A 27,680-nucleotide genomic window follows, 5' to 3' on the forward strand; every position below is an offset into this window, starting at 1 on the left:
GGAAGGAAGTTGAAGCCAGTTCGCATATTTTCGAAGCAGCATGTGTGTGCTGCGGTGGCGAAACAAGTCGGAAAAGTTTGTTAACAGCGTTAGATTGTCAAAACTAAATATTGTCACGGTTTGTGTCGTCGTGAACTTTAGAAGGAGCCTCAAGGAAGTCATTCACACTGTCTAAAACGACCACAAGAGGGTGAAAAGTGAGTTAGCTCTGTGAGTTAGCTGTGTGAGACCATGGTGGTGTTGAGAGGAGGGATGTGTCCTGGACTGGATGAGGACTTAGTGAGTGAACTGCGAGCTGCAGACATTAAAACAGGTGAGTGACAGCCAGGTGTGTTTGTTTCTGAGGATGCTTCATCTTAACCTGCAGTAACACAGGTGGTTTGTTGTGTTCACAGTGGAGGACGTGGTCTCATCTGATATTGAGGAACTTGCTCAGAGATGCTCTGTGTCATATAAGGTATTTATCTTTCTTTAGGGGGGTACAAGTGGTCTTATGGTCAACACACATAGAAGGGGTTACAAAACTGACAATAACCTGATATTTGCTGACAATAACCTGATATTTCTGACAATAACTTGATATTTTCTGATATTTTCTGACAATAACTTGATATTTTCTGACAATAACTTGATATTTTCTGACAATAACCTGATATTTCTGACAATAACTTGATATTTTCTGACAATAACTTGATATTTGCTGACAATAACTTGATATTTGCTGATATTTTCTGACAATAACCTGATATTTCTGACAATAACTTGATATTTTCTGACAATAACCTGATATTTCTGACAATAACTTGATATTTTCTGACAATAACTTGATATTTTCTGACAATAACCTGATATTTCTGACAATAACCTGATATGTTCTGACAATAACTTGATATTTTCTGACAATAACCTGATATTTCTGACAATAACTTGATATTTTCTGACAATAACTTGATATTTTCTGACAATAACCTGATATTTCTGACAATAACTTGATATTTTCTGACAATAACCTGATATTTCTGACAATAACTTGATATTTGCTGACAATAACTTGATATTTGCTGATATTTTCTGACAATAACCTGATATTTTCAGGTGGAATTTCTTTCATTCATTCATTCATTCTCACTGCAATATCATTTTCCACTTGTGTAATTTTTGTTAATAGTTTGTTTATTGTCAATAGTGTATATACTGCTCCTATTTTTATACTTCCTTCTATTTAAATGGTTCATATTTTGTTAGCTTTAAAAATCGTAAACAAATTGCGATACATAGGTGAATCGATTATCATTATTTATTTGTTTTTACACCCCTACAAACTTTACATAATTTCCTTTTATAATGAATCAAATTCACTACTTTCTTTTGCAGTGTTAGAAAGAATTAAACACCCACACTTAATACTTGGCATAAACAGCGTAACGTGGGAGGCTCATGAATATCATGTTGATCTTTCACAATGTTTCACCCACACGCAGCATGACTTTCTCCTCGTGTAAGTTGATTACATTAGGTGAGTTAATGTTAACGGACAGTTTACCCTTAATGTAGGCAGACCTCCCCCGAGGGGCTTCTTATGTACACCCATGGCGAGCCAGGTCATCGGTCAACATCGACAGCAATTACAACTAGACTACAGTGTTTACTGTCTCTTTGTAGTCCTGTGTCTCTTTGTAGTCCTTTTTCGTCTCTTTGCAGTCCTTTTGTGTCTCTTTGTATTCCTTTTGTGTCTCTTTGTAGTCCTTTACGTGTCTTTTTGTAGTCCTTTTGTATATCGTTGTAGTAATTTTTTGTCTTTTATGGTCCTTTTGTGTCTCTTTGTAGTCCTTTTGTGTCTCTTTGCAGTCATTTTGTGTCTCTTTGCAGTCCTTTTGTGTCTCTTTGTAGTTCTTTTGTGTGTCTTTGTAGTCCTTTTGTGTCTTTGTAGTCATTTTGTGTCTCTTTGCAGTCCTTTTGTGTCTCTTTGTAGTCCTGTGTCTCTTTGTAGTCCTTTTGTGTCTCTTTGTAGTCCTTTTGTGTCTCTTTGTAGTCCTGTGTCTCTTTGTAGTCCTTTTGTGTCTCTTTGTAGTCCTTTTGTGTCTCTTTGTAGTCCTTCTGTGTCTCTTTGTAGTCCTTTTGTGTCTCTTTGTAGTCCTTTTGTGTCTCTTTGTAGTCCTTTTGTGTCTCTTTGTAGTCCTTTTTCGTCTCTTTGCAGTCCTTTTGTGTCTCTTTGTATTCCTTTTGTGTCTCTTTGTAGTCCTTTTGTGTCTCTTTGTAGTCCTTTTGTGTCTCTTTGCAGTCTTTTTGTATCTCTTTGTAGTCCTTTTGTGTCTCTTTGTATTCCTTTTGTGTCTCTTTGTAGTCCTTCTGTGTCTCTTTGTAGTCCTGTGTCTCTTTGTAGTCCTTTTGTGTCTCTTTGTAGTCCTTTTGTGTCTCTTTGTAGTCCTTCTGTGTCTCTTTGTAGTCCTGTGTCTCTTTGTAGTCCTTTTGTGTCTCTTTGTAGTCCTTTTTCGTCTCTTTGCAGTCCTTTTGTGTCTCTTTGTATTCCTTTTGTGTCTCTTTGTAGTCCTTTACGTGTCTTTTTGTAGTCCTTTTGTATATCATTGTAGTAATTTTGTGTCTTTTATGGTCCTTTTGTGTCTCTTTGTAGTCCTTTTGTGTCTCTTTGCAGTCATTTTGTGTCTCTTTGCAGTCCTTTTGTGTGTCTTTCTAGTCCTTTTGTGTGTCTTTGTAGTCCTTTTGTGTGTCTTTGTAGTCATTTTGTCTCTCTTTGCAGTCCTTTTGTGTGTCTTTGTAGTCCTTTTGTGTGTCTTTGTAGTCCTTTTGTGTGTCTTTGTAGTCATTTTGTGTCTCTTTGCAGTCCTTTTGTGTGTCTTTGTAGTCCTTTTGTGTGTCTTTGTAGTCATTTTGTGTGTCTTTGTAGTCATTTTGTATCTCTTTGTAGTCATTTTGTGTCTTTTTTGGTCCTTTTGTGTCTCTTTGCAATCATTTGGCTACATGTAATTAAACCTTTCAGTGTAGGGAAGCAACTAATGATGATTGGCATTGATTCATCTGTTGATTGTTTTCTCAATTAATCAGTTAGTTGTTTGGTCCCACATTTTATATCTGTTTGAAATGTACCTTAAAAGGAGATTTGTCAAGTATTTAAAACAAAAAAAAGACATCATCACAGACTGAATGGAAGTATTTTCCGCCCCATGAGATCATTACATTTTTCGAATATTCTTTTTTCCATCACCGCCTGCAGCAGCAGCAGGTTCATCCTCGACTTAGTGACCAGCATGTTCAGCCTGCAGGCTTCCCCTGAGCTGATAACCAGCCTCCCACTGGTCCACCAGACTCCTGCTGTTGATTTGAACCATTGTTGTACGCACACATTACAACAGCTAGGAGGTCAATGCTAGGTCATCTGCACCAACACGTCTGCACCAACACATCTGACTAAAGCAGTTTGCTACAGTCCAATCAAAGCTGCTCAAGGCAAGCTTTCTATGTAAAAACACACCCATCTTATGAGCCAATGTCCCAAATTGGGGCGCCAATGTTCCCACTAATTGAGACCCCACAGATTTGCCTTATTTTCCCCAAATAAATTTCTGCTGTTGGACATGAATTCAGCAGGAAATCCTCTCTGCCCAGAATACCAGACTAATCAGAATGTAAGCCTGCTAAATAGCAGTAAGTGATTTGAGGTATTTCTTCATTTTCATTAAAAGCAACCCAGCCTGTTTAACAAATGTGTTTTCATGCAGTAGACATGTTGTAAGATCCAGTGGGATGTTAGTGTGGTAGGTACAAACCTCAAATACTGTAGCTTCAAACTGCACTCAAGCTAATTCATTCAAGGTTCCTCAGACAGTCACATATTTATTTATTAAAAACATGCGAGCCAAGGTAATAAAGCATTTTTGAAAGCTAAAATATCCGATGACCCGTGATATCGCTCTGATAGCTACTGTGACCCACAAACTAACAGTCAAGTGCCGTTTTATGTGATGGGAGGGGTTGGCTGGATGCCCCATATGACATTTGATTGGATACATTCATGTTTGTGTCCTTGAGTTCAATATGAATAGACCAAATATATATTAACATTCTACGGGAGAAGAAAAGAGTGGGATTTTTATACTTTTTATACCTTTTCTAACAGTCATTTTGTGTCTCTTTTGGTCATTTTGTCACTCATTGCAGTCATTTTGCCTCTCTTTGTAGTTAATTTGTGTCTCTTTGTAGTCATTTTGTGTCACTTTGCAGTCTTTTTGTGTCTTTTTTGGTAATTTTGTGTCTCTTTGTAGTGAATTTGTGTCTCTTTGCAGTCATTTTGTCTCTTTGTATTCATTTTGTGTCTTTTTGCAGTCATTTTGTGTCTCTTTGCAGTCATTTTGTGTCACTTTGCAGTCATTTTGTGTCTTTTTTGGTAATTTTGTGTCTCTTTGTAGTCAATTTGTGTCTCTTTGCAGTCATTTTGTCTCTCTTTGTATTCATTTTGTGTCTTTTTGCAGTAATTTTGTGTCTCTTTGCAGTCATTTTGTGTCTTTTTTGGTCATTTTGTGTCTCTTTGTAGTCCCTTTGTGTCTCTTTGTAGTCCTGTTGTGTCTCTTTGTAGTCATTTTGTGTCTTTTTTGGTCATTTTGTGTCTCTTTGTAGTCAATTTGTGTCTCTTTGCAGTCATTTTGTGTCTTTTTTGGTCATTTTGTGTCTCTTTGTAGTCCCTTTGTGTCTCTTTGTAGTCCTTTTGTGTCTTTTTTGGTCATTTTGTATCTTGTAGGCATTTTGTCTTTTTTGGTCGTTTTGTGTCTCTTTGTAGTTGTTTTGTGTCTTCGGTCGTTTTCTGTCTCTTTGTAGTCCTGTGTCTCTTTGTGGTCATTATTTATATCTGTGGTTGGTACGTGTCTCTTCGAGTGACAGTTTGTTTTATATGTCAGATATATTTGAGAGATAGGAAGAGATTGCAGAATAATTAACACAGGGACACATAATTAGAACTTGGAGAATGTATTTCTCATTTCACTCGATCTTTAAAGCTGCACGTTCATGTGGAAAACTTCAGCTTCAGAGGCTCTTGTATCATCATCAGTATGCAATCTGATTGATCGGCCGGTGGAAATCCAATCACGTAATGACTACTGTTCTTCTGTGCCATCACCGTGTGGGATTTAGTGCTTATGGTTGACTGAGATGTTTTAGATTTCTCTCCCTAATAAATAAAAAACAAGAAGTATGTGATTTAGTGTGAAACTTTTTATTAATTTGCTGGAGTGCAGTTCTAAGTAGCGACGTTGAAATTAAGCTTTGTTGAAGCATTTCAGCCAATTGTGTGGAAACGAGGTTAATTTCTTGGGGATTCAGGTGTTCACAATATACAGCAGGAATCGATGAGCTCCGTAATGACCTAGACATAACCCTCCTTTCTCCTTCACTGAGTTTCTCTGGGACCCTGTTGTTTTGTTGTTCTGGCCGTAGGTGGGATATGGTTCAATCCATGTCAAGATCAATGTTGACTTGGTGATAATTATCAATCTGCAACATTATTATGACTCCATTATGATTAGGATGCCTAATTGTCATATGTTCCAGTTCATATAGTCTGTCACTATGAATGTTTTACTTTATTTTACTGCTGTGAAATTTAAATAAAGGGAGGTTTTGTGTGTTTCAACTGAACAGTGACAGTGTTTATTTTAATTGGGCAACAAATGCGACAGTTAATATGCTTGTGTAGAGCGGTGAGTGTTCTTGTTGGGCGATCAATTAAAATGCCAAGATAAGCAATATGCATAGTTGGGAGATGTCACATTGAAGTATTCCGATACTGGAGAAAGCCTTTGTTCGGCTTCTTGCTGGTGCCATCTTAACACAATACGAACACTTTAAACTCACATATTTTAATGATTCTCCCCTTTCAAATCAAAGACGTGAAAATCATGATTAAAGCCCTTTTTAAGTTATCAAACAAAAATGTCAAATAATTGCTTGTTCCAGCTTCTCAGATGTGACGATATGCTGCTTTTCTTGTTTTTTATATTGTTGTGTAATGGATAATAATTGGGTTTTTTGACTGGTGGCTGGAAAATGTGAAGATTCCTTTTAGTTTTTATTTTATTAAATGAATTTATATCAGGGACCTTGTACAAAAATACATTCATCTCAAAAAAGAGAAGATGCTTTGTACCAGATTTAGTTACTTGCTAATTTCCATTTGTAGCCCTTGGGCAGGTGAAAGGAAACAACAAAACACAGAGCAAATCATCTCCACTACAAATGGACCAACAACCTATTGATGCCCACGCAGGCATATGCACACACGCATAGTAACACACGTCATAGGAATAAACACAAATCATACATGTTACATACATGCATATGTATATCCAAAGTTATAAAAACAGGTTGTCAAATTAATGCAGACAAGACTGATTGCTTGGAATCCGTCTTGGCTTCTGGGAACATGTGATGGACATTTCAACTTTATTTTTCTGTTTTATTAGTAAAACAACACAATGATATAGTACAACATAACATTGATATTAAACAATGAAGACAATTGAGTAACAAGAAATATCAGTAAGTTAGAATCTAAGGCCGCGACCATGGCGCCGAAATATCAGTAAGTTAGAATCTAAGGCCCTGACCATGGCTCCGAAATATCAGTAAGTTAGAATCTATGGCTCCGACCATGGCTCTGAAATATCAGTAAGTTAGAATCTATGGCTCCGACCATGGCTCTGAAATATCAGTAAGTTAGAATCTATGGCCCCGACCATTGCTCCAAAATATCAGTAAGTTAGAATCTATGGCCCCGACCATTGCTCCAAAATATCAGTAAGTTAGAATCTACGGCCCCGACCATTGCTCCAAAATATCAGTAAGTTAGAATCTACGGCCCCGACCATTGCTCCAAAATATCAGTAAGTTAGAATCTACGGCCCCGACCATGGCTCCAAAATATCAGTAAGTTAGAATCTATGGCCCCGACCATTGCTCCAAAATATCAGTAAGTTAGAATCTATGGCCCCGACCATTGCTCCAAAATATCAGTAAGTTAGAATCTATGGCCCCGACCATGGCTCCGAAATATCCGTAAGTTAGAATCTATGGCCCCGACCATGGCTCCGAAATATCCGTAAGTTAGAATATATGGCCCCGACCATGGCTCTGAAATATCAGTAAGTTAGAATCTATGGCCCCGACCATGGCTCCAAAATATCAGTAAGTTAGAATCTATGGCCCCGACCATGGCTCCGAAATATCCGTAAGTTAGAATATATGGCCCCGACCATGGCTCTGAAATATCAGTAAGTTAGAATCTAAGGCCCCGACCATGGCTCTGACATATCAGCAGTCTAACTGTGCTGTGTATTGATAAATCCATGGCGCTGTCCGTGGTGCTGAAGTAGACGGATTTGTATTGCGACTACAGAACTTCTGAGTCTCGCTCTTCTGTCAATTTCGTCTTGGTTGTATAAAATTCTCCTAGTAGCGGGTGAACGAAATGAGCCGGGTCTGTCCCTCCTGTTAAAAATTCACTCGTCGCCAAAATGTTACCTCATGCTTTTGGGTTATAATCACAATGGCCCAATTGGGCAGAAAACTACCCAATCTGGCAACGCTAGCTGAGGTAGATGAGTACATGTTGTGTTGTGGCTCATCCATGCAGCACTTGTGTGAACCTTCTATGCTGTTATTTCTTGTATTTCAGGCTCTGTTCGCCATCCGCCGAGTGCTGCTGGCCCAACATACAGCATTCCCCGTGTCAGGCGCTGATCTGTATGAAGAACTATTGAGCTCAACAGCCATCCTCTCCACTGGAAATCCAAGGTAAAGACAATTCTGCACACACAGCAGAGCACACTGCTTTTGTCTCTTGAGGGCTGGGGGATTTAACGGTGGGCTCAGTGCCACAAGAGCTTAAAGGAAGATTCACCTCCAAAATCCAAATATGTATTCCTGAGGACCGTTCTCAGCATATTGAATTAAAAGACATTTTCCCCCAGTGTTCAGTTTAGTGGCAAAAGGGAATTTGTGGTGATGCTTTTTAACGCTTCTAGTGGCTTCTTCGTCAATGCTACATGATAGGGATGCACCGATACCCCTTTTTTTCAGACCGAGTACAAGTACAAGTACTTACATTTGGGTACTCGACGATACTGAGTACCGATACGAGTACTTCTCTGTGCCAAAAGACCCTCGTTAACAGCCAGCTGGAGGGTGTGAGCGACACTCGGCAGGCTGGGGAGTCCCGCATACGAGGCGGTGCGCCGCGACCGGCTCTAGGTCGGCTTGGAAAGGCTCGGGCCGAAGGTGGCTCGTGGCCGCAGCTTTTCAGCGCTCCCCGCCCAGACATCGCTGCACCGTGGACAAAGGTCTAATGCACGCGCGAGTCAGAGGGTGCAAGCAAAACCCTGTGGCGCAATGAAAGTGAAGGCCGGTGGGTTGGGCGCACCACTGTAAAGTGGTATCGGTGCCGTTGTATTGGAGCCGTTTTGCGAGTACGAGTACATGAGCACAGTATCAGACCCGATACCCGATACTGGTATCGGGTATCTGTGCACCCCTACCACCTGATATTATTTCAGATTGAAGTTATTGATTTGTTTAGTGATAGTAGTAGCAGATACCAATTTAGTAGTCCATACCAATACCAGTGAAATTCCAGGATTCTCGTAATTTGCGTTAAGACGTTATTAGCGCGTTAACTTTGACAGCCCTAATTATTTCAGATTAAAGTCTTTGATTTGTTTAGTAGTAGTAGTAGCTATATTCTGTGTGTTTTGAAACTCTAAGGACATGGTTGTTGATTTTAACAAAACGTTTTACATGCTGCACCTAATTAAACTACCATTGTTGGAGCAAAGGGTGCATTTAAAAGTCATTTTTGCCAGTTGCTCTTCAGCTTTTCAGACTGTCCCCAATCACAGGATAAATAAAAATCAAATATAATATATGTTTTTTGTAACCAGATTCCTCTGCATCGATCCATTTGATCAAACTAAAATCTTTTCAGCGTTGTTAAAATCGAATTTGCATTGACCTGTGCCTGTGGAATATGCATCTGGAGTATGGTGGCTGTAGATAAAAATACAGCAGAGCAATAGAGTGTTTTAGAAATGGCATGTGTGCTACATTTCAGCAGCTAGAGCTGACATCTTCGCTTGTTGTTCCATTTGGCTCCTGAACGCAGCCTAAAGTGGCTTCTGATATATCGGCTGTATTAACTCGGCCTCAAGCTAGACTACTTTCTGCTAAAAAAAAACAAACAGACTGACAAGTCCTTTAAAACATTTTTATGGTACATCAGAAAATAAAAATGTAATGACTTGAAAGAAACCAAAAATCCTTCTGCTACCAGCATGGCATTGTATTACAGCACTATTCAGAAATTACCTGTAAAACTGAGGCACTGCATCCCAATGAAAAGTTTGCTGGCATCACAAGTTTCGGTTATCTGTATGCAGTCGTAGCACAAAGCGTAGCAGATAAATTCTCCACTTTTAGAGGGGAAATATTCTTCAGCCAGGACACAGACTGCCCCGGACAAATCTGTGAAATGGGCCAGCGTGGCATAATTTATAGGATGGTACCTTTTCTACAGTTAAACTCACTGTTACAGCATAATTAATGACCACAGGTGTTTTTTCTCTCTCTCTCTATGCCTCCTTTTAAGTGGTTTTCATAAATTAGTTAGTGCTTTGGATTAGTGATATGAAACTGAATCAGCCGTGTGAGTAAAGACGGCGTGATGTGCGTGTCTTGGCTGCGCTCTACTGGTGGAAAGATGAACTGATGAATGATGCTCTTGGCTGTCCGTGGTGTCACAGTCAGTATGGTGTGGGGTTTATGCTGAGACAGAGTAATGAAACATACACTTAGCTCCAGTTTATTAGGTACACCTACAACTAATGCAGTTTAAATTATACATCAGCTCTGCAATAAATCCTACCTTAAACCTAAAAGTGTTGTTGAAACTGTTTTAGGGATGTGTTGACTCAACTAATGGTTAGTTTGGGGGCTGCAGTTGGTGATGCTGTTTAATAGTATTGCGTTACTGAGAGCTATTTCTAATATTTAGTATCTGGAGCTGCAAAGATTAATCGATTGGCAACTAGTTAAATTTACCCCCAACTATTTTGATAATTGATTAATCTGTAATTTTTTACAAAAAAATAAAAATTCTCTGATTCCAGGTTCTTAAATGTGAATATTTTCTATTTTTACATTTTTGCTCCTATGTCAGTAAACTGTATATCTTTGAGTTGTGGACATAACAAGACATTTGAGGACGTCATCTTGGACTAATTCTTTTTCCATTTTCTGTCATTTTATAGACCAAACAACTAATCGATTAACTGAGAAAATAATTAACAGATTAATCGACAATAATAATAGTTGTTAGTTGTAGCCCTATTAGTATCTTCAGTGATATAAATGGGGTTGCTCAGTATAATGCAATACAGCTCAACTGCACCACAAAACCACAGCCTCCAAAATGACCATAAAGTTATATGCACACCTGTGTTATACAGTTTAAACAAACCTGATGATAATAACACGGAGGCTCCGTAGTCTGCACCAAGACGGTAAGACCTTGTCAACAACTGCGCATCACCGCTTCCATTCCACCCTTCACAATAAACTCCCCGGACACTAACACTGGTACACTGTTTACTAGAGGGAACTAAAGCTATTCACAACTCAACAAAATAACCTACACTTGTTTACAATTCGCTGTTAGCCGCCGAACTAACGCGCTGTGCTTGTGTAAACATAGCGGCGATGGATGAGAGACAGCGGACAGAGCAGATTGAAATATTGCTTTCTTACATGTTTAACCGTTTCATCATATTTATGCTTGTTGAACAGGTGTAATGATAAAGTATTAGCTTTATACTTAACGTTAATGCAGTAACGTCACCTGGTTCACTTCACCGTCTCTGTGGAGAACTCCTCCACAGCTCCGACGCAGAGGAGAGGCTGCAGCGGGATAATAATTACTAACCTTACGGTCTACGTTTAATACGGGGTTTCAGTAACTATCCTTAAATAAAATGATTTTTCTTAATCATCGTGTTGCGTTGTGATGTGTTTATCGCACATGTTCATATCGCGATGACGATGAAAATACGATTTATTGGTCAGCCCTACGGGACAGACTGCAAAAAGTAAGCCGACAGACACTCACCGACGGCCACAAACTGTCCGACGGCCGATCACCGGCTTGGTGCGTCAGGGTCTAAAGGCAACTGAGTGTATAATATGTAAAGTATTTTTCAGAGTAGACGTTCTGAGAATCTGTGAGAAACTAGTTTTCACGGCTGCATAGACAGAAAAGAACATCTCGCTGGTCTCTGCGTCAGAATCAGTGAACTGGATGTAGAAAACAATGTTCATTACAACAGCATATAACTGTGGTCTAAAAACTATTTTACAGCTTGTCCTGAGAGAACGTAGCCTGAATGAAATGAGGCCAGAAGCCCCGAAGGCTGCAAACAGAGTTAGGACTCTTCAGCTTTCAATCACGTCTGCTGCTAGACACCTTTTGGCATATTATTTTAATGTCCGTTCGCCTCTCTTCTTCCAGCACTTTGATATATGCACAGTGAATGTAAGTCTTGAGCCCAGAGATGGATAAAATGAATGTGATGGACATGGACTTTTGAAGTTATATGTCTTATTTCAACCAAGTAATAGAAATGTCAGAAATTCAATCAGAAATCCAAAGAGCTCAGAGAAAACCTTCTGAATAAAACATAATAAAATAACCAAATGTGTTATCAAGCCTTTATACTTAGGTCTCTATCTGGTCAAGGTCATAATACCTTTTAAAATGCACAGTAACATGGGTAAGGGGACCTTTCTTGGACTGTCAGAATGGTCTATTCCTAACTAATATAGTTTAACTGTATACCATTATTTATCTGTCTCCTTTAAATATCATTAAGAAGCAGTCTTTGGCAGCACAAAAACACGCAAAAGCAACTTGCATTTCATACACCTCCATCACAGCTCAATCCTAACAAACAAACACAGTATAATCATTAATAACGAATAATAAATTGCACTCATTTTTATTTTTTATCGAACAGCACAAAGACAAACAGAAAGAAAAACTAAACAGACCGTATCAGAGTTCCTGCTGCTGCGGTGATTTGTCATACTAACAGGATGGACGATAAGGGCTGATAATGGTTTATTGCTGTCATCAGCTTGTGTATCATGTAGCTTACATCATATTTTTGTCAACGCTTGATGGTGTAATGACACAATGATGTTTTAATGCCATGCATAGGCTACTTGGAGAAATGTTTGGGTGTGATCAAGTGATAAGATTCAGTCACTTAAAACCTCATTGAAAATGGCAAACATTGTCTTCCGTCAAAGTCTTCTCATGATGAATTCAGTCCTGAAGTTCAGTGTTAGTGACTCTCACGATGAAGCTGCAAAAGACACTAATATGAAAATCCAAAATTTTCTTCAACAGGGATGTCACGATACCAGAAATTTAGTAGTTGATACCAATCCCAGTCTCACGATTCTCGATACCCGATTCAGTACCCCGGTAAAAAACAAAAGTAAAACAATAAATCCCATTTAATTCATCATACACTCCTTAATATACTTGTTGCATACTGGTTTTTGCAAATATATTATTAATCCCTGATGATCCGCCTTAAGTTTCTCGCCAAAAAACTAAATTTTACAAGATTACTTTTGAGCACATCATAATTACGTAATTTACCTTCCAACAAACACAACGCTTTCATCCAGGAGATCACTGTTTGTGTCCCGTGCGTTAAGTTCACAACGTTCAGTTTCATTTTCACAGTACAAATGTAATAGTTTTAAGCCCAACCATGTAGTCCTTTCATAAACCTAACTGTAGTGTTTTTGTTGCCTAAACTTAAAGTGACGCTAAGGGTAACTATAGTGGTTTTGATGCTGAAAATAACGTGACCGCCAAGGGGCATGACGCGACACCAATGGGCGTGACCGTTATGTAACGAGTTGGGATGAAAACATGTTGAACTAAACTCATAAAGCCAAAAAATGGTCTGCCTGCTACCTTAGAAATTACATTGAATAAGTGTTTTGAAGGAAAACTTTGCCGATTTCCAACCGGCTCTGTGTCACATGCACTCCCCCCGCTCACCCGACCAGAACACGCCGATCATTTTGCAGCCCACCGCCGGCTGATGATTTATGCCGCCTTGCTACTGTATCGTAAATCAATAGCAGAGTCTATCAATTTTGATTACAAACGGTGAGTGTACTGTAAAAATATGGGGAACACATTTTGATATGCTACTATAATATCTTTATATAAGATTTGTTTGGAAGGAAATTAATCATTTAGATTAATTGATTAATCGGTAGAAGATTAGTCGTTATTGACAACCCTAAGTGCAACCCTCTTTGCTCCATTGTCACAGAACACAGGAGTAATGCAAGTACTTCCATCCCCACCAATTCTCCTCTTCACTATCACGCCGTAGGTGATGAGAGACACTATTAACCAACCACAGGCTTCCAGTGATGCTTAACCTTCAAGCTGAAGGACCTTGGCTATGTAGATTTAACTGCATCGCTGTCACATCCATCATCACACGTGCAGGCGAAGATGATGAGATTCCACAAACTGCACAGATCACTGAGCGTCAACATAGACAAATCAAAACACTCCCCTGCTGATAGAACAGTTGGTTAAAGTATTACGACAGCAAACAATACCTCGCTGACGATCAAAATATGAGTGCAAGAGCATTCTTTTAGAGTTGGTGCAAATAGAAATACCTGCAGTTTGTGCAAAAATAAATCTAGTATTCTCTAATGCATCAGTGTGTGTTGTAGAAACATATCATTTCAAAGATAAAATACAGAATTCCACTGAATAAATTGTCATTTATTTCACTATAACAGAAAGAAGAGTGTGACTGTGTGCTGCCAATGACAGCAGATCAGTGGTTGACAGTTTTTGGTTCTACATGCTGTGGACATATTTGGGTCAGCACTCAAAAGTATTGATGTTTGACACCAATAAACACAAACCAATATGATATAGAATACTTTTTTATACCTCTGATTTTTTTTTTATCTCTTCAAAATGTACCTTAAAGGGAGATTTGTCAAGTATTTAATACTCTTATCAACATGGGAGTGGGCAAATATGCTGCTTTATGCAAATGTATGTTTATATTTATTATTGGAAATCAATAAACAACACAAAACAATGACAGATATTGTCCAGAAACCCTCACAGGTACTGCATTTAACATAAGAAATATGCTCAAATCATAACATGGCAAACTGCAGCCCAACAGGCAACAACAGCTGTCAGTGTGTCAGTGTGCTGACTTGACTATGACTTGCCCAAAACTGCATGTGATTATCATAAAGTGGGCATGTCTGTAAAGGGGAGACTCGTGGGTACCCATAGAACCCATTTACATTCACATATCTGGAGGTCAGAGGTCAAAGGACCCCTTTTGAAAATGGCCATGCCAGTTTTTCCTCGCCAAAAGTTTGCGTAAGTTTGGAGCGTTATTTTACCTCCTTCGTGACAAGCTATCATGACATGGTTGGTGCCAATGGGATCATCAGGTTTTCTAGTTTCATATGATACCAGTATCTTTACTCTAGCTTTAAAAACTGAGCCTGCTACAACCTAAAAATCACAGTTGCCTGAATGCATTAAAGAAATTAGTGGTGTTAAAACTGATTTAAAACTAGTTAACGTGTTATCGTGTTAAATTTGACAATATATGTGTATAGACTCGTACCTTTAGACATCTTATCAAAGAACCAGATGATGCTGTTGCTCATCTTTTGTACTGCCAGTCACGTAACATTGTCTGAGGACAACATGATGGGACTTTTACATCCCGAACCCTGGACACTTAAGTTGTGGACAGCTGGGATGATTGAACAGGCTGTAAACAAACCTGACACCCATTGTGCACTTTCTTGGCAGAACTATTGTTCACAAAATGAAATAAGATTGGCAAAGTAAAGTTAAGGTAGCAAAGAAATGTTACTGGCTTGTTGACAGCTGATTGTGAAACTTGCAACCATGGCCTACTTTGAACCTCTGTTCACTCGGCTCAGTAGGAAATTAATGGACCCCTGATGATTTATCGCTCAAGTTGCTTTGCTGTGTGGACTCATAAAAAGAGCAGATACACGGAGGTGGAAGAGGTCGCATATAAACGACCTGGGGTGTATGAATGTGGAGCTCAGGGAAGATTTACCCAAGGCAGCAACAAAGAACCCATAACAAGACTGACAAGGCTGGAAATCCTAAGAACAGACTTCACTCAGCATATCCGTCTGAATAAAGACAGTTAATGTCTCACAATGTTCCCGCTGAAGGCCAAGGCTATTCTTCCAAAGTAAAAGTTGCAGATGTTGGATGGTGAAATGGGAATTAATTTAGCAGAGTGGTGTTAAAGAGAGCATAGGCTTGTATCCGAGTGTCAAAAGTACAATTTTGACCTTGGAGAACAGAAGTTTGACAAAATAATCTTAACTCAAGATCCACTTTTGACCTTTGGTGGAATCTAGTGGTTAAGACGCATACGATATACATCAGACCAGCAATATATCAGCTAGAGTAGGCGCTCATGACCAACCAAGACAATCCCATGTAGACCAAATGTAATTGGTTGCACCAACAATAAATCCAAAGACGCTGAACTCTGATTTGTTCCCCTGCTGTGCCCTAAAAAATATATAAAAGAGGGGCTTTATGGCTCCAAGCTATAGACCAGACCAGCATGGCGTCATCGCCGAGGCTGCGCTCCCTTTAGGGGGAAAGAAACGATAATATATATATCATAATATAATAATAAAATATATTACAAACAAACAAAACAATGTCCTTTTACCCTTGCTCACTTGATTACAAGAATAACACACACACACACACACACACTTTGATTCAGTTTGAAAGACTTAGCCAGTGGCTGAGCTTGATAAGAAGCAATGAAACCGCAACTGAAATTAGGAGTTTGGCCAAACTTAAGACTAGTCTGGAACCTAATGCGAGCTCTGTTTGTATTATATTCACCCAACTGCAGTTTTTGTTGGCTCCACAGATGTACGTGGACTTAATAGTTTATTGCATCAGATGGCAGCTGTGAGTAATGAATTGCACCTTGTTTCTTGCAGCCTAGATAAACTGCTGGATTCAGGCTTGTATACCGGAGAGATAACAGAGCTGTCGGGAGGCCCAGGAAGTGGCAAATCTCAGGTGAACATTTCCTACCTTCCCTCTCCATCACTGATAATTTCAGCCTCATAAATTCCCTCTTTTTAGAATTCCCTCTTCTCCTATAGAATAAGAAATTGTGCTCCGGCTGAAATAATTCTTTTTCAAAGTTATAGTTTAGCTAACACAAATTATCCACGCTGTCTTTTAAACTATTCCCCGCGTGCTCGTCACGTCTTTTAGGTGTGTTTCGGCGTCGCAGTGCACATTTCTTACCAGCTGAAACAGAGTGTGATATTTATCGATACGACAGGCGGGCTGACTGCCAGCCGCTTGCTTCAAATGCTACAAGCTGAGACGAGTAACACAGAGGAGCAGGTGAGTTGACAAGGGGTCTCAAACTAATATTGCATGATGTAATGTAATGTAACACGACGTGAAACAAACTGTCACTTTACAGATGGAAGCTCTTCAGAGGATCCATATCTTCCGTTTGTTTAACGTCTTCTCTTTACTCGACTGTCTGTACGGTCTTCGCGGTGGCAGGCTTCAGCAGGTTTGTTTGCAGTTTCTTTTTTGTTTAAAATATACCAACAGTCCCGCTGGAACTTATGAACTTATGAAAAAGAAAACGGATCAAATTTTCAGCTATCTAATTTTGTCACATTTTGCATCAGGCGTCTGTTGGCGGTGGCTCTGTCAAGGCGGTGATCGTGGACTCGGTGTCAGCTGTTATCTCTCCTCTACTGGGAGGCAAACAAAATGAAGGTGATATCTCTTTCTGCGAGTCCATCATAGTGCATCATCACACCTGAGGCTGTGTTTACACCCGGGCCTTTAAACACCAAATGTCTGTAAAATAAACCTCACAACAGGGTTCCCACACATTTCGCGAGCATGACATCCAGAGTTAATTCCAGTCACGAGTGTGAAAAATAACATTTGTACAGTCGCATTAAACCCCGAACACTTCCGTTTAGAGTAAAAAGCTCAAATTTCTGATATCAGTTCTAAGCGGAGCTGTTTTCATTAACCTTGGAGCTGCTTCAACTGGACCTCTTGAGATTCAAAATAATTAAAGTTCTTAATCCAAGTGAATTTAATTCAGCGTTTTTGCAAACTGTTTATAGAAAGCTCCAAAACTGCGATCTAATTAAACAATCACTCAAAAGAAACAGGGTTCAAATCTAAAATGAACCTGCCATGAGCGCCTGTGAAAAGACATTACAAAAAGCTAGAAATGTAATTATGCTTTAGTACAAAACTTAAAGTGTACAAAAACAGCTGGTTTATGAAGTATTTTGTTAAAACTATAAACCCTTTAACCCTCATCCTACCAATATATTTAACATGAAAGGACTACCGACCAAGAATAAACTACTGTGAGAAACAGCCATCATCGCAAAATGTTAACTTATGTCTTCTCAACGGGGGTCTCAAACGATTATGTTATCATGATTAATTGCATGATTGTCCATAGTTAATCGGCATTAATCACACATTTTCTATCTGTTCAAAATGTACCTTAAAGGGACTATTTGTAAGATTCAGAAATGCTTCTTAACAGCGACACCTGTGGCCTTGAAATCAACGAAAGTCAGCGTCGAGCTCGCGCTTGCTCGCTCTACATAGACATGAACGAGCATCGCTCAAAACAGTGAGGCGACACACGTCAGCTAAAACCACTCTATATTTCAGCTGCTTGGCAGTAATGTTAGCTGACCAGACGAAGGTCTCTCCATGAATCAATGCTGATCCTAGTGTTGGCTTTTCCTGCTCAGCGCAGGCTTCAGCAGCGGGGCTCCTCAACGAGTTACGTTATCGCCTCCCGACCGCAGCCGGCAGCCGAAGACACCGGCACCCGGTCGGTAACGAGACGATAACGTAACTCGTTGAGGAGCCCCGTCACTTCACAAGACACGGGAAACCTCTGTTGGTCTGGAGGAGCTGCAGCATTTATTTCTGCACAAACGTCCCCTGTACATTCACTAGATATTCTCAGAGCTAAACTAACTCTTCTGCAGTGTGGAGTGAGCGCGCGTTCACGTCTAGAGGTGGAGCGAGACAGCGAGGACGCGCGCGCCGTCTGAGTGAAGGAGAGCAGGCAGCGGAGACGAGGCTCCGGCCACATGCAAGCGCGCATATGCGAACGCGCATGTGTCCCGACCCGCTACATTTATACGCTTAAAAAGTTACAAACAGTCCCTTTAAAGAAATTTGTGGTGTTAAAACAAATTTGCGTTAAAACGTTATTGTCGTGTTAACTCTGACAGCCCTAGTAAAGACAACAACCACAAATCCAGCAATCTGTCACGTGAAATAACAAAAACTGTTGGCAGGAAACGTTGTGTTTACGTAGGACCTCACCACTCATGGTAAAAAGTTAATTGAGAAAATAGGTTTTTAGAGCCTTTAACAGATCATCAAAGTAATTACAATTCATCCTGTGGGGACTGTGAATGTTTCATGGCGATCCTTCTAATATTTGGACCCATGTAGTGGACTGAGATCCGCCGCCAGCGTGGCTGTAAACAAAATGAGTCAACCCTGAGAATATTAAAGACTGTAAATGTCATAACAATAACATCAGTAGCCTTAGTTACTCCTGTTGAATTGCTTAGAAAGAACCATGGAAGGACATTCTTATATTCCGTACACGAACAAACCTCTTTATAACTTCCTGTGCCCTCAGGCATGTCCTTGATGATCCAAGTGGCAGGAGTTCTTAAGACAATGGCTAAGGACTTCAATGTTGCTGCTCTGGTAAGGATGACAGTCCTTGACGTGTGCTACTCTGAATGCAAGATGCATTTCCAGTGTCAATCTAAACTCTCCACAAACCCTTTCATACTTCCTCTTGTTATTACTTTGAGAGCTGAAATGAAACCTCTTTTTGGGATTAAGAACACTAAATCAAGATTAAAAACAAAAGGTTGCTAATTTCTGACAATTAAATGTGTAAAACAAAACTCCATTTGTTAGTTCAGGTGTATGACCGGAGGTTTTAATTATGTAAAATATGAACTAATCACATTAAAAAAGCATGCACCAAAGAAAATTTGCCATCACCTAAAATCATGGAGTTATTTGAAGTGCGATAAAGATAATTTGATAGGCTGTTTGATGGTTCCCTTTGATTAAAAGTGGGACAATCTGGCTGCTATTTCTCTTCTAAAGCTTGTACTATCTCTCGCAAGCTATTCGAATCCATAAAACAGAATGGAGAAATGGTGCGATAAACCCCTAAGAGGAACAAAACAAACGACTGAACATGATGGTGTCTGGGCCTGCAGGTTACAAACCATGTTACGAGAGGTGGCAGCGGGGAGGTGCAGCCGGGCCTCGGTGTGTCATGGGGCCACGTCCCCAGAACCAGGATCCTGCTGGAGCGAGTAGAGAAGGCCACGGCCGTCAGCCACTCGAGCCTGCGCTCTGCAACACTGATCAAGTCTTCTAGACAGGTATTGCAGCATTGACTTGCACATCATCTAGCTCAGTATTGATTCTGTCAAAGGGGTTTCGTTGAGAGGCAAATGTCAAAACGTCTTGATAAAATGGAGGTTTTAAAAGTTGTTTGTTCTTGTAAAACCGGTCTGGTGTGATAAAGAAGCTCTTTATTTCCATTTAAAAGAAGCTTCCAGCGAGATTTTTTACAAGAAAAGTATACCAGTGTTATCATTCTAATTCACAAAGACAGGCTGTGACAGACAACAGCCTCATTCTGCCAAATTTATATCGAGGACACTCAGCTGTTTACCCAAAAGCAACACGCGTCCATCTACAAGATGAGACGAAATGCAAAACCACCAGTGAGCAAGTTGAGATTGTTAACAGATTGATAAACAGAGATTGTTGTCGTTACCTTCTCTGTTCGTAGACTGCTAATTTACCAGTCGGAAATTCCAGTAAAAAGTTGCTGTGGACTTTGCTGAAGTGTTCTTGGCTATTTTCTGCGGTCATTGTCAAATCTGGTCGCTGACATCGCCTAATGTTACGGCATCACTGATGTAACCAAACTTGAATGCAGCTGTTTAATTGACAGCTGCCCACCGGCCGGCGCAAACTCTCATTTTACAGCTAAACAGTTCACTACAAGACGTTTCTGAAAAGATTTGAGGAGAGAAATAGGCATTACAGTAACCGATTCATATTTGATCAGCGCTGCCTAGTTTGACTGTTTGATCGGTTGTCTTTTGAAATCTTGCAAATGCCATTAGGAGCACTAGGAGGAGGCAGAGGAACACTACTGTCTGGATACAGTGAACGCTTTATAAAAATAACTTTTAATCACATTTGCTCAGAGTTACCGACTGCAGCTTTAATGATAACGAGACTAAATGTCTATTATTGCAGTCTTTGTTACTTTTTCCTCCTCTCATAAATATCTGTCCACAAAGGCATTAATTATACATTTTTCTTTTCTGGAGTTACAAAAGAGGTCCGTCAAACGATACAAAGAAGTGCTTTGACAAGGCACATTTAGAATGAACATAGCCCAAATGAATGTTTTATATTGCAGCCCAGTTGTGTGTGTGTGTTTTTTTTTTTTTTTAACTAGTAAATCAACACTGTCATCTGCTCTACTTCTTAGCCTTGTCACATCAAAGAAGAGTTTGACTTGCAGTGGTGGAGTCGCTCTAAAGAAGGATCCTCAGGAAAGAGAAAACTGGATGAGACTGATTCCTGATGAGAAGCAACTGGAAATCTCTGACCAAAGGTACATGAATGTTTCTGCACAAAATGTGTCTTTCTGATTTCTTTTTTTTCTCTTTTGCAATATGCAAATATTAGAATTATTGCTAAACTTTATTCCAATCAAATCAAATTGTTGCTACAATCATTAGCTCATTGGTTTGTTACTGTCATTAGAATGATGTATAACAGCTTCAAAATTGGCCCGTGTAAGTCACGACTCTTGCAGTACACTCCTTTGAGATGCTCTTTCAATCCTCTGCTGCAGCCTTTCATTGGAAATCACGTGTGTGTGTGAGAGCATACATTATAGACTTCTTATATAGACATATAGACTGTTTTTTCTACCTGTAATGAGGGAGGAATATACACACAAGAAAGTCCTTTCTTGTGTGTATCGTTAAGGCCTTCCAGGGGAAGCACAGCAGGCTCATATAGCTTTTGCCCACTCAGAGCTTCAATACATTCAAACATTTAATTAAACCACCTCAAAGCCTGAAGCAACCCAAGGATGAAAAGGAAAATCTGAATTTTCCATGAAGCCATTCAGATATGGGGGGCTGCAGTAAAAACCTTTCAGCATCTCAATGGATTGTACAGAGTCTAATGATCTTGAATCAAAGTGAAATGTACTTAGATTAAGAGGAGGAAAACCTTCCTAAAACAACGAATGCTTGTTATATCAGGGTGTCCGCCAGGTCCTAAAAGTTGATAAATCAATTTAATGACATATTAGGCCCTTTAAAAATTATTAAAAAGTCTTCAATTACATTTTCTGAGGTATTACATTTTATAGCTTGTTTCCAATATGTATATTTGTCCAGAGGTTGTATGCTAAATTTCTTTATTTATAATAGTATGTCATATGTTGTGTAGTATGTTATAAAATGTAAAAAAAAAAGTAATTTAGTAATAAAAAATGATAGAATAGTACGTTGAAAAATGTCATGAAAAAAAGTCATAGTATAGTATGTTGGAAAAAAAGTCAGTATAATATGTCGAAAAAAAAAAGTTAAATGTCGAATGATTTCGTAAAAAAAAGTCAATGTATAGTATGTTGAAAAATTTATAAAAAAACCCGTCATAATTTCATGGAAAAAAGTTCTAGTATAGTATGTCGGGAAATAAAATGTTAAAATATGTCCAAAAAATTTCTTATAAAAAGTCAATGTATAGTATGTCGAGAAAAAACATCATAGTATAGTATGTTGAAAAATTAATTGAAAAAAGTCATAGTATATTCTGTTGAAAAATTTCCTAAAAAAATGTCATAGTATGTCGAAAAATTTCATAAAAAAACGTCATAGTATAGTATGTCGAAAAATTTCATGCGGAAAAAAAGTCATAGTATAGTATGTTGATAAATTAATGAAAAAAAACGTCATATGTTGATAAATTAATGAAAAAAAACGTCATAGTATAGTATGTCGAAAAATTTCATCCGGAAAAAAAGTCATAGTATAGTATGTTGATAAATTAATGAAAAAAAACGTCATAGTATAGTATGTCGAAAAATTTCATGCGGAAAAAAAGTCATAGTATAGTATGTCGAAAAATTTCATAAAAAAACGTCATAGTATAGTATGTCGAAAAATTTCATGCGGAAAAAAAGTCATAGTATAGTATGTTGATAAATTAATGAAAAAAAAAGTCATAGTATAGTATGTTGATAAATTAATGAAAAAAAACGTCATAGTATAGTATGTCGAAAAATTTCATAAAAAAACGTCATAGTATAGTATGTCGAAAAATTTCATGCGGAAAAAAAGTCATAGTATAGTATGTTGATAAATTAATGAAAAAAAACGTCATAGTATAGTATGTCGAAAAATTTCATAAAAAAACGTCATAGTATGTCGAAAAATTTCATGCGGAAAAAAAGTCATAGTATAGTATGTTGATAAATTAATGAAAAAAAACGTCATAGTATAGTATGTCGAAAAATTTCATGCGGAAAAAAAGTCATAGTATAGTATGTTGATAAATTAATGAAAAAAAACGTCATATGTTGATAAATTAATGAAAAAAAACGTCATAGTATAGTATGTCGAAAAATTTCATAAAAAAACGTCATAGTATATATAGTATGTCGAAAAATTTCATAAAAAAACGTCATAGTATAGTATGTCGAAAAATTTCATAAAAAAACGTCATAGTATAGTATGTCGAAAAATTTCATGCGGAAAAAAAGTCATAGTATAGTATGTTGATAAATTAATGAAAAAAAACGTCATAGTATAGTATGTCGAAAAATTTCATAAAAAAACGTCATAGTATGTCGAAAAATTTCATGCGGAAAAAAAGTCATAGTATAGTATGTTGATAAATTAATGAAAAAAAACGTCATATGTTGATAAATTAATGAAAAAAAACGTCATAGTATAGTATGTCGAAAAATTTCATAAAAAAACGTCATAGTATAGTATGTCGAAAAATTTCATAAAAAAACGTCATAGTATAGTATGTCGAAAAATTTCATAAAAAAACGTCATAGTATGTCGAAAAATTTCATAAAAAAACGTCATAGTATAGTATGTCGAAAAATTTCATAAAAAAACGTCATAGTATAGTATGTCGAAAAATTTCATGCGGAAAAAAAGTCATAGTATAGTATGTTGATAAATTAATGAAAAAAAACGTCATAGTATAGTATGTCGAAAAATTTCATAAAAAAACGTCATAGTATGTCGAAAAATTTCATGCGGAAAAAAAGTCATAGTATAGTATGTTGATAAATTAATGAAAAAAAACGTCATAGTATAGTATGTCGAAAAATTTCATGCGGAAAAAAAGTCATAGTATAGTATGTTGATAAATTAATGAAAAAAAACGTCATATGTTGATAAATTAATGAAAAAAAACGTCATAGTATAGTATGTCGAAAAATTTCATAAAAAAACGTCATAGTATGTCGAAAAATTTCATAAAAAAACGTCATAGTATTGTAGGGACCTCACGAGACAAAGAGCCTTGGCCTACATGGGAAACCAGAAGCCTGATCACAGCAGGGGACCCAACGGTCAAGCTCATGAAATCTCGCGTCTTCACGCGAGATCTCAGTTGAATCCAAACGGGAGCAGCCCCATTGGATGAGGCTAACAGGAAACGTGGGCTCTTTCCCGGAGAAACGCCCACTATCTCAAGAGATAAAAGCACGCTACCTGAGGAGATCGCCCTCTTCTCCCTTTCTCCCTTTTCCACTGCAAACCCAACACGGTACCCCACGCTTCAGCGTTCACCTAAGACCGAGCCACATTTTCTGACCTCGCTGGACGAGTTAAGATAATGTTGTGTCCATCAGACTTTGATCCACATCCCTGCAGAAGGAAGACTACAGCCCGGCTTCACCAAGGAAGCCGAGGACAACCGCTCTTCATCAAAGGAAACGAGCGCACCGCCTTTCCTTCATTTCTGGCTGATTCCCCCTCCGCTGCCACACGGAGGTCCAGCCTGCCGTTCAGCAGCTGACGAGCTCCATAACGGCCCGTTATTGTCCGAGCCAGCACGAAGCCGCCGGACCAATTAACGAAGATCCACCCCACTATCGCTCCGAAGAAGCGATTCAAGTAAGAGGCTTGTGCCTGGGCAGAGACTAGTGAGATTGTATATTCCAATAAGTTAATAACTATTGTTGATTTATACTGAACGAACGGACCGCCGAGTCCGTCTGTTTGCTTTGTTTATTTAACTTGCTTTGCTTTGCTTTGCTTTGCTTGTTTATGTTGCTTTGTTTACTGTTGCTGACCTTCTGATTACTGTGTGCTCCTTGTGTTAGCTCCTGCTAAACGTGAAGATCTGTGGCTGTAGTTTATTATTGAAAGACCAGTGCACGGCTGGCTAACGTGAGTTTGCCTGCCGAGCATCTGAGTGATAATAACCCAGCTAGTACATCTCTCGCGCGGCAGTTAGGATTCCTGCTGCTGCGGTGTTTACTGTTTTACTGTGATACTGTTTTAAGGCGCCCCCGCCTTTCTTTCCCTCCACTTCTACCACACACAAACAAACACTTTGCCGACACGTGGGACTTAAACCTCCGTTCGTACCAGTCGGTAATTTCCGTGGCGCTACCGCCACCAGAGCAACTCCTCCCTCGTGACGGTGACGCCGCCTCGGGGTTTCCCTAGCTCCTCCCACACATGCACACACACGTAGATACGCCTCCTCACGTTCTTACCTTACTGATCACGCGGGACTTTCACATCCGTTTGGGCGTGATCTGTAACGTTCGAGCAACCCCTCCCTCGCGTGACGTCACCACGTCCACCGCGGGTGTCCTTTGCTCCTCCCTACACCACACACACATAGACACGCCTCCTCACATAGGCTCACCTCATTACCTTACAGGTCACGTGGGAGTCACACCCCGTTTGTGCGTGATCTGTACGTTCGAGCAAACCCCCCCCTCGCGTGACGTGACCACTTGCGTGGTGACGTCCACTTAGGGTGTCCTTTGCTCCTCCCACACCACATATACACATTTGCATTCACACACACATCTCTCTCTCTTACACACACATCTCCCTCTCTCCCGCACACACCTTTCCTTTTGCCTTTGTGTTTTGTTTAATTCTAGTTTAGTGCTTAGAGCTGCATTGTAGAATGTCCGTTTGTTTATTAAAAGTGTTGTTAATTAGTAATTACTGCTGTAATAACTGTTGATTTAGATTAATGTTGTTAGAGTGTTTATTGTTGATTAAGGTCACTATATTTAAATAAATGGTCTTATTTTAAATAGCAGTTGTCTGTGTTTATTGTGCATTCATATTGTAATAACGGCTGGTTATGAGAGTCAGTGCTCGGATTCACCCTTCACCGTTCATCTCCTAAGTGTAAAGTAGTGCTTAAATACTGGCATTGGGAGTGAACAATCCCCTTATGAGACTGGATTAACGTTTTGGTTATTGGTCCCTGATTCCAGGGTGGTGCCCCGTTCATTATTAATGTTGATTAATAATTCTTATTAATAATAATAATTCTATGAATATTATTTATTAAATTAGCTAATAACCAAACCTGTTCCATTTGTAAATCCCCTACAGTATAGTATGTCGAAAAATTTCATAAAAAAACATAGTATAGTATGTCGAAAAATTTCATGCGGAAAAAAAGTCATAGTATAGTATGTTGATAAATTAATGAAAAAAAACGTCATATGTTGATAAATTAATGAAAAAAAACATAGTATAGTATGTCGAAAAATTTCATAAAAAAACGTCATAGTATAGTATGTCGAAAAATTTCATAAAAAAACGTCATAGTATAGTATGTCGAAAAATTTCATGCGGAAAAAAAGTCATAGTATAGTATGTTGATAAATTAATGAAAAAAAACGTCATATGTTGATAAATTAATGAAAAAAAACGTCATAGTATAGTATGTCGAAAAATTTCATAAAAAAACGTCATAGTATAGTATGTCGAAAAATTTCATGCGGAAAAAAAGTCATAGTATAGTATGTTGATAAATTAATGAAAAAAAACGTCATAGTATAGTATGTCGAAAAATTTCATAAAAAAACGTCATAGTATAGTATGTCGAAAAATTTCATAAAAAAACATAGTATAGTATGTCGAAAAATTTCATGCGGAAAAAAAGTCATAGTATAGTATGTTGATAAATTAATGAAAAAAAACGTCATATGTTGATAAATTAATGAAAAAAAACGTCATATGTTGATAAATTAATGAAAAAAAACGTCAGTATAGTATGTCGAAAAATTTCATAAAAAAACGTCATAGTATAGTATGTCGAAAAATTTCATGCGGAAAAAAAGTCATAGTATAGTATGTTGATAAATTAATGAAAAAAAACGTCATATGTTGATAAATTAATGAAAAAAAACGTCATATGTTGATAAATTAATGAAAAAAAACGTCAGTATAGTATGTCGAAAAATTTCATAAAAAAACGTCATAGTATAGTATGTCGAAAAATTTCATGCGGAAAAAAAGTCATAGTATAGTATGTTGATAAATTAATGAAAAAAAACGTCATAGTATAGTATGTCGAAAAATTTCGTTAAAATGTAATAGTATAGTACGTCGAAAAATGTTGTAAAAGTATGTGTATAAATGAATGGCATTAGACTGACGTTAGACATTTTATTTATTCCTAACGGTAGACAAATTTGGTTCTCAGTTCATGAGGTGGGGTGTTAATCCTTCTCAAAACGTTCCACTGTGATTTATGTCGTAGTAAAATGCATGTCATGATTTACAGTACTCATGTGAGGCTGCTTTAACTACATCTTGTATTGAAAAAGTCTTACAAAAACTCTACATCTGCAGTACATTTACATTTGATCAAACAAACCTCATTTCATCCAAAGTGTCATCACTAAATTGGCTATGTCCATCCCCAGTATTCAAAAACTGAAAAACCCAAAAGTACGTGTACAAACCATAACAGTCATGTTCATCTGATATAACGTGTTCCATTTGTTTTTATTGTTAACAGGGAGGGACGATGCGTCTCTTGCGGATACATTCCCAGATCCAGCTGGGTGAGACTCTCTGGGCCTGGCTGTCCTCTTCAGGTTCAGCCAGCGTATGTGTGGCCGAGGCGACGTCATAGTCCGCTACGATGTCTCCATCATACGCAACAACGTACCGCCTCAGCTTGTCAAAGTCCTGCACTGAGACTGGCAGGAAAAGCTTCACTCCACTGAAGATGTCCAGCAGCGTCTGCAGGAAACATACAGTGAGCTGAGTGCTGCAATGTTAAGTGGTTCAAGCTGCATAGCATTCACTTAATAATTCAGTCTCACATGTTTTAAATATAGAATACTCATCTTGTGTTACTC

At 38.4% G+C, this 27,680-nt stretch overlaps 2 protein-coding genes across 6 annotated transcripts in view; one reads left to right on the forward strand and one right to left on the reverse strand.

The window, feature by feature from the left end:
* The first annotated feature begins 22 nt into the window (after positions 1 to 22).
* rad51d (RAD51 paralog D) lies at positions 23 to 27,473 on the forward strand. Of its 3 annotated transcripts, XR_012590187.1 has the most exons (12): positions 23 to 313; positions 396 to 457; positions 7,685 to 7,803; positions 16,147 to 16,228; positions 16,430 to 16,564; positions 16,647 to 16,742; positions 16,864 to 16,954; positions 18,879 to 18,949; positions 19,480 to 19,647; positions 20,064 to 20,157; positions 20,778 to 20,903; positions 27,335 to 27,473. XR_012590187.1 is itself a non-coding variant. In XM_074610004.1 (11 exons), the coding sequence occupies exons 1-10, from the start codon at positions 232 to 234 to the stop codon at positions 20,871 to 20,873; spliced, it is 1,014 nt and encodes a 337-aa protein (XP_074466105.1). In that variant the 5' UTR covers positions 23 to 231; the 3' UTR covers positions 20,874 to 20,903; positions 27,335 to 27,473. The 3 variants fall into 3 exon arrangements, 2 of the variants coding, with proteins under 2 accessions (XP_074466105.1, XP_074466106.1); XM_074610004.1 differs by lacking the exon at positions 20,064 to 20,157 and having other exon boundaries at positions 18,879 to 18,961; XM_074610005.1 differs by lacking the exon at positions 20,064 to 20,157.
* The window catches only part of lig3 (ligase III, DNA, ATP-dependent), a 159,136-nt gene continuing 158,428 nt past the window's right edge, over positions 26,973 to 27,680 (reverse strand). For all 3 annotated transcript variants that reach the window (XM_074609994.1, XM_074609993.1, XM_074609995.1), the window contains one exon: positions 26,973 to 27,561. In XM_074609994.1, the coding sequence (XP_074466095.1) occupies positions 27,328 to 27,561 (234 nt within the window). In that variant the 3' untranslated portion in view covers positions 26,973 to 27,327. The remainder of the gene's footprint in view (positions 27,562 to 27,680) is intronic.

This window comes from Sebastes fasciatus, chromosome 16, assembly GCF_043250625.1.
Source record: "Sebastes fasciatus isolate fSebFas1 chromosome 16, fSebFas1.pri, whole genome shotgun sequence".
Classification (NCBI taxonomy): domain Eukaryota; kingdom Metazoa; phylum Chordata; class Actinopteri; order Perciformes; family Sebastidae; genus Sebastes; species Sebastes fasciatus.

Excerpts from the sequence above, each read along its gene's own strand:
- rad51d (XM_074610004.1), top strand. The coding sequence starts at position 232 with ATGGTGGTGTTGAGAGGAGGGATGTGTCCTGGACTGGATGAGGACTTA. Across the intron at positions 458-7,684 it reads GATGCTCTGTGTCATATAAG|GCTCTGTTCGCCATCCGCCG; the intron begins GTATTTATCTTT and ends CTTGTATTTCAG. Across the intron at positions 16,565-16,646 it reads CGAGTAACACAGAGGAGCAG|ATGGAAGCTCTTCAGAGGAT; the intron begins GTGAGTTGACAA and ends GTCACTTTACAG.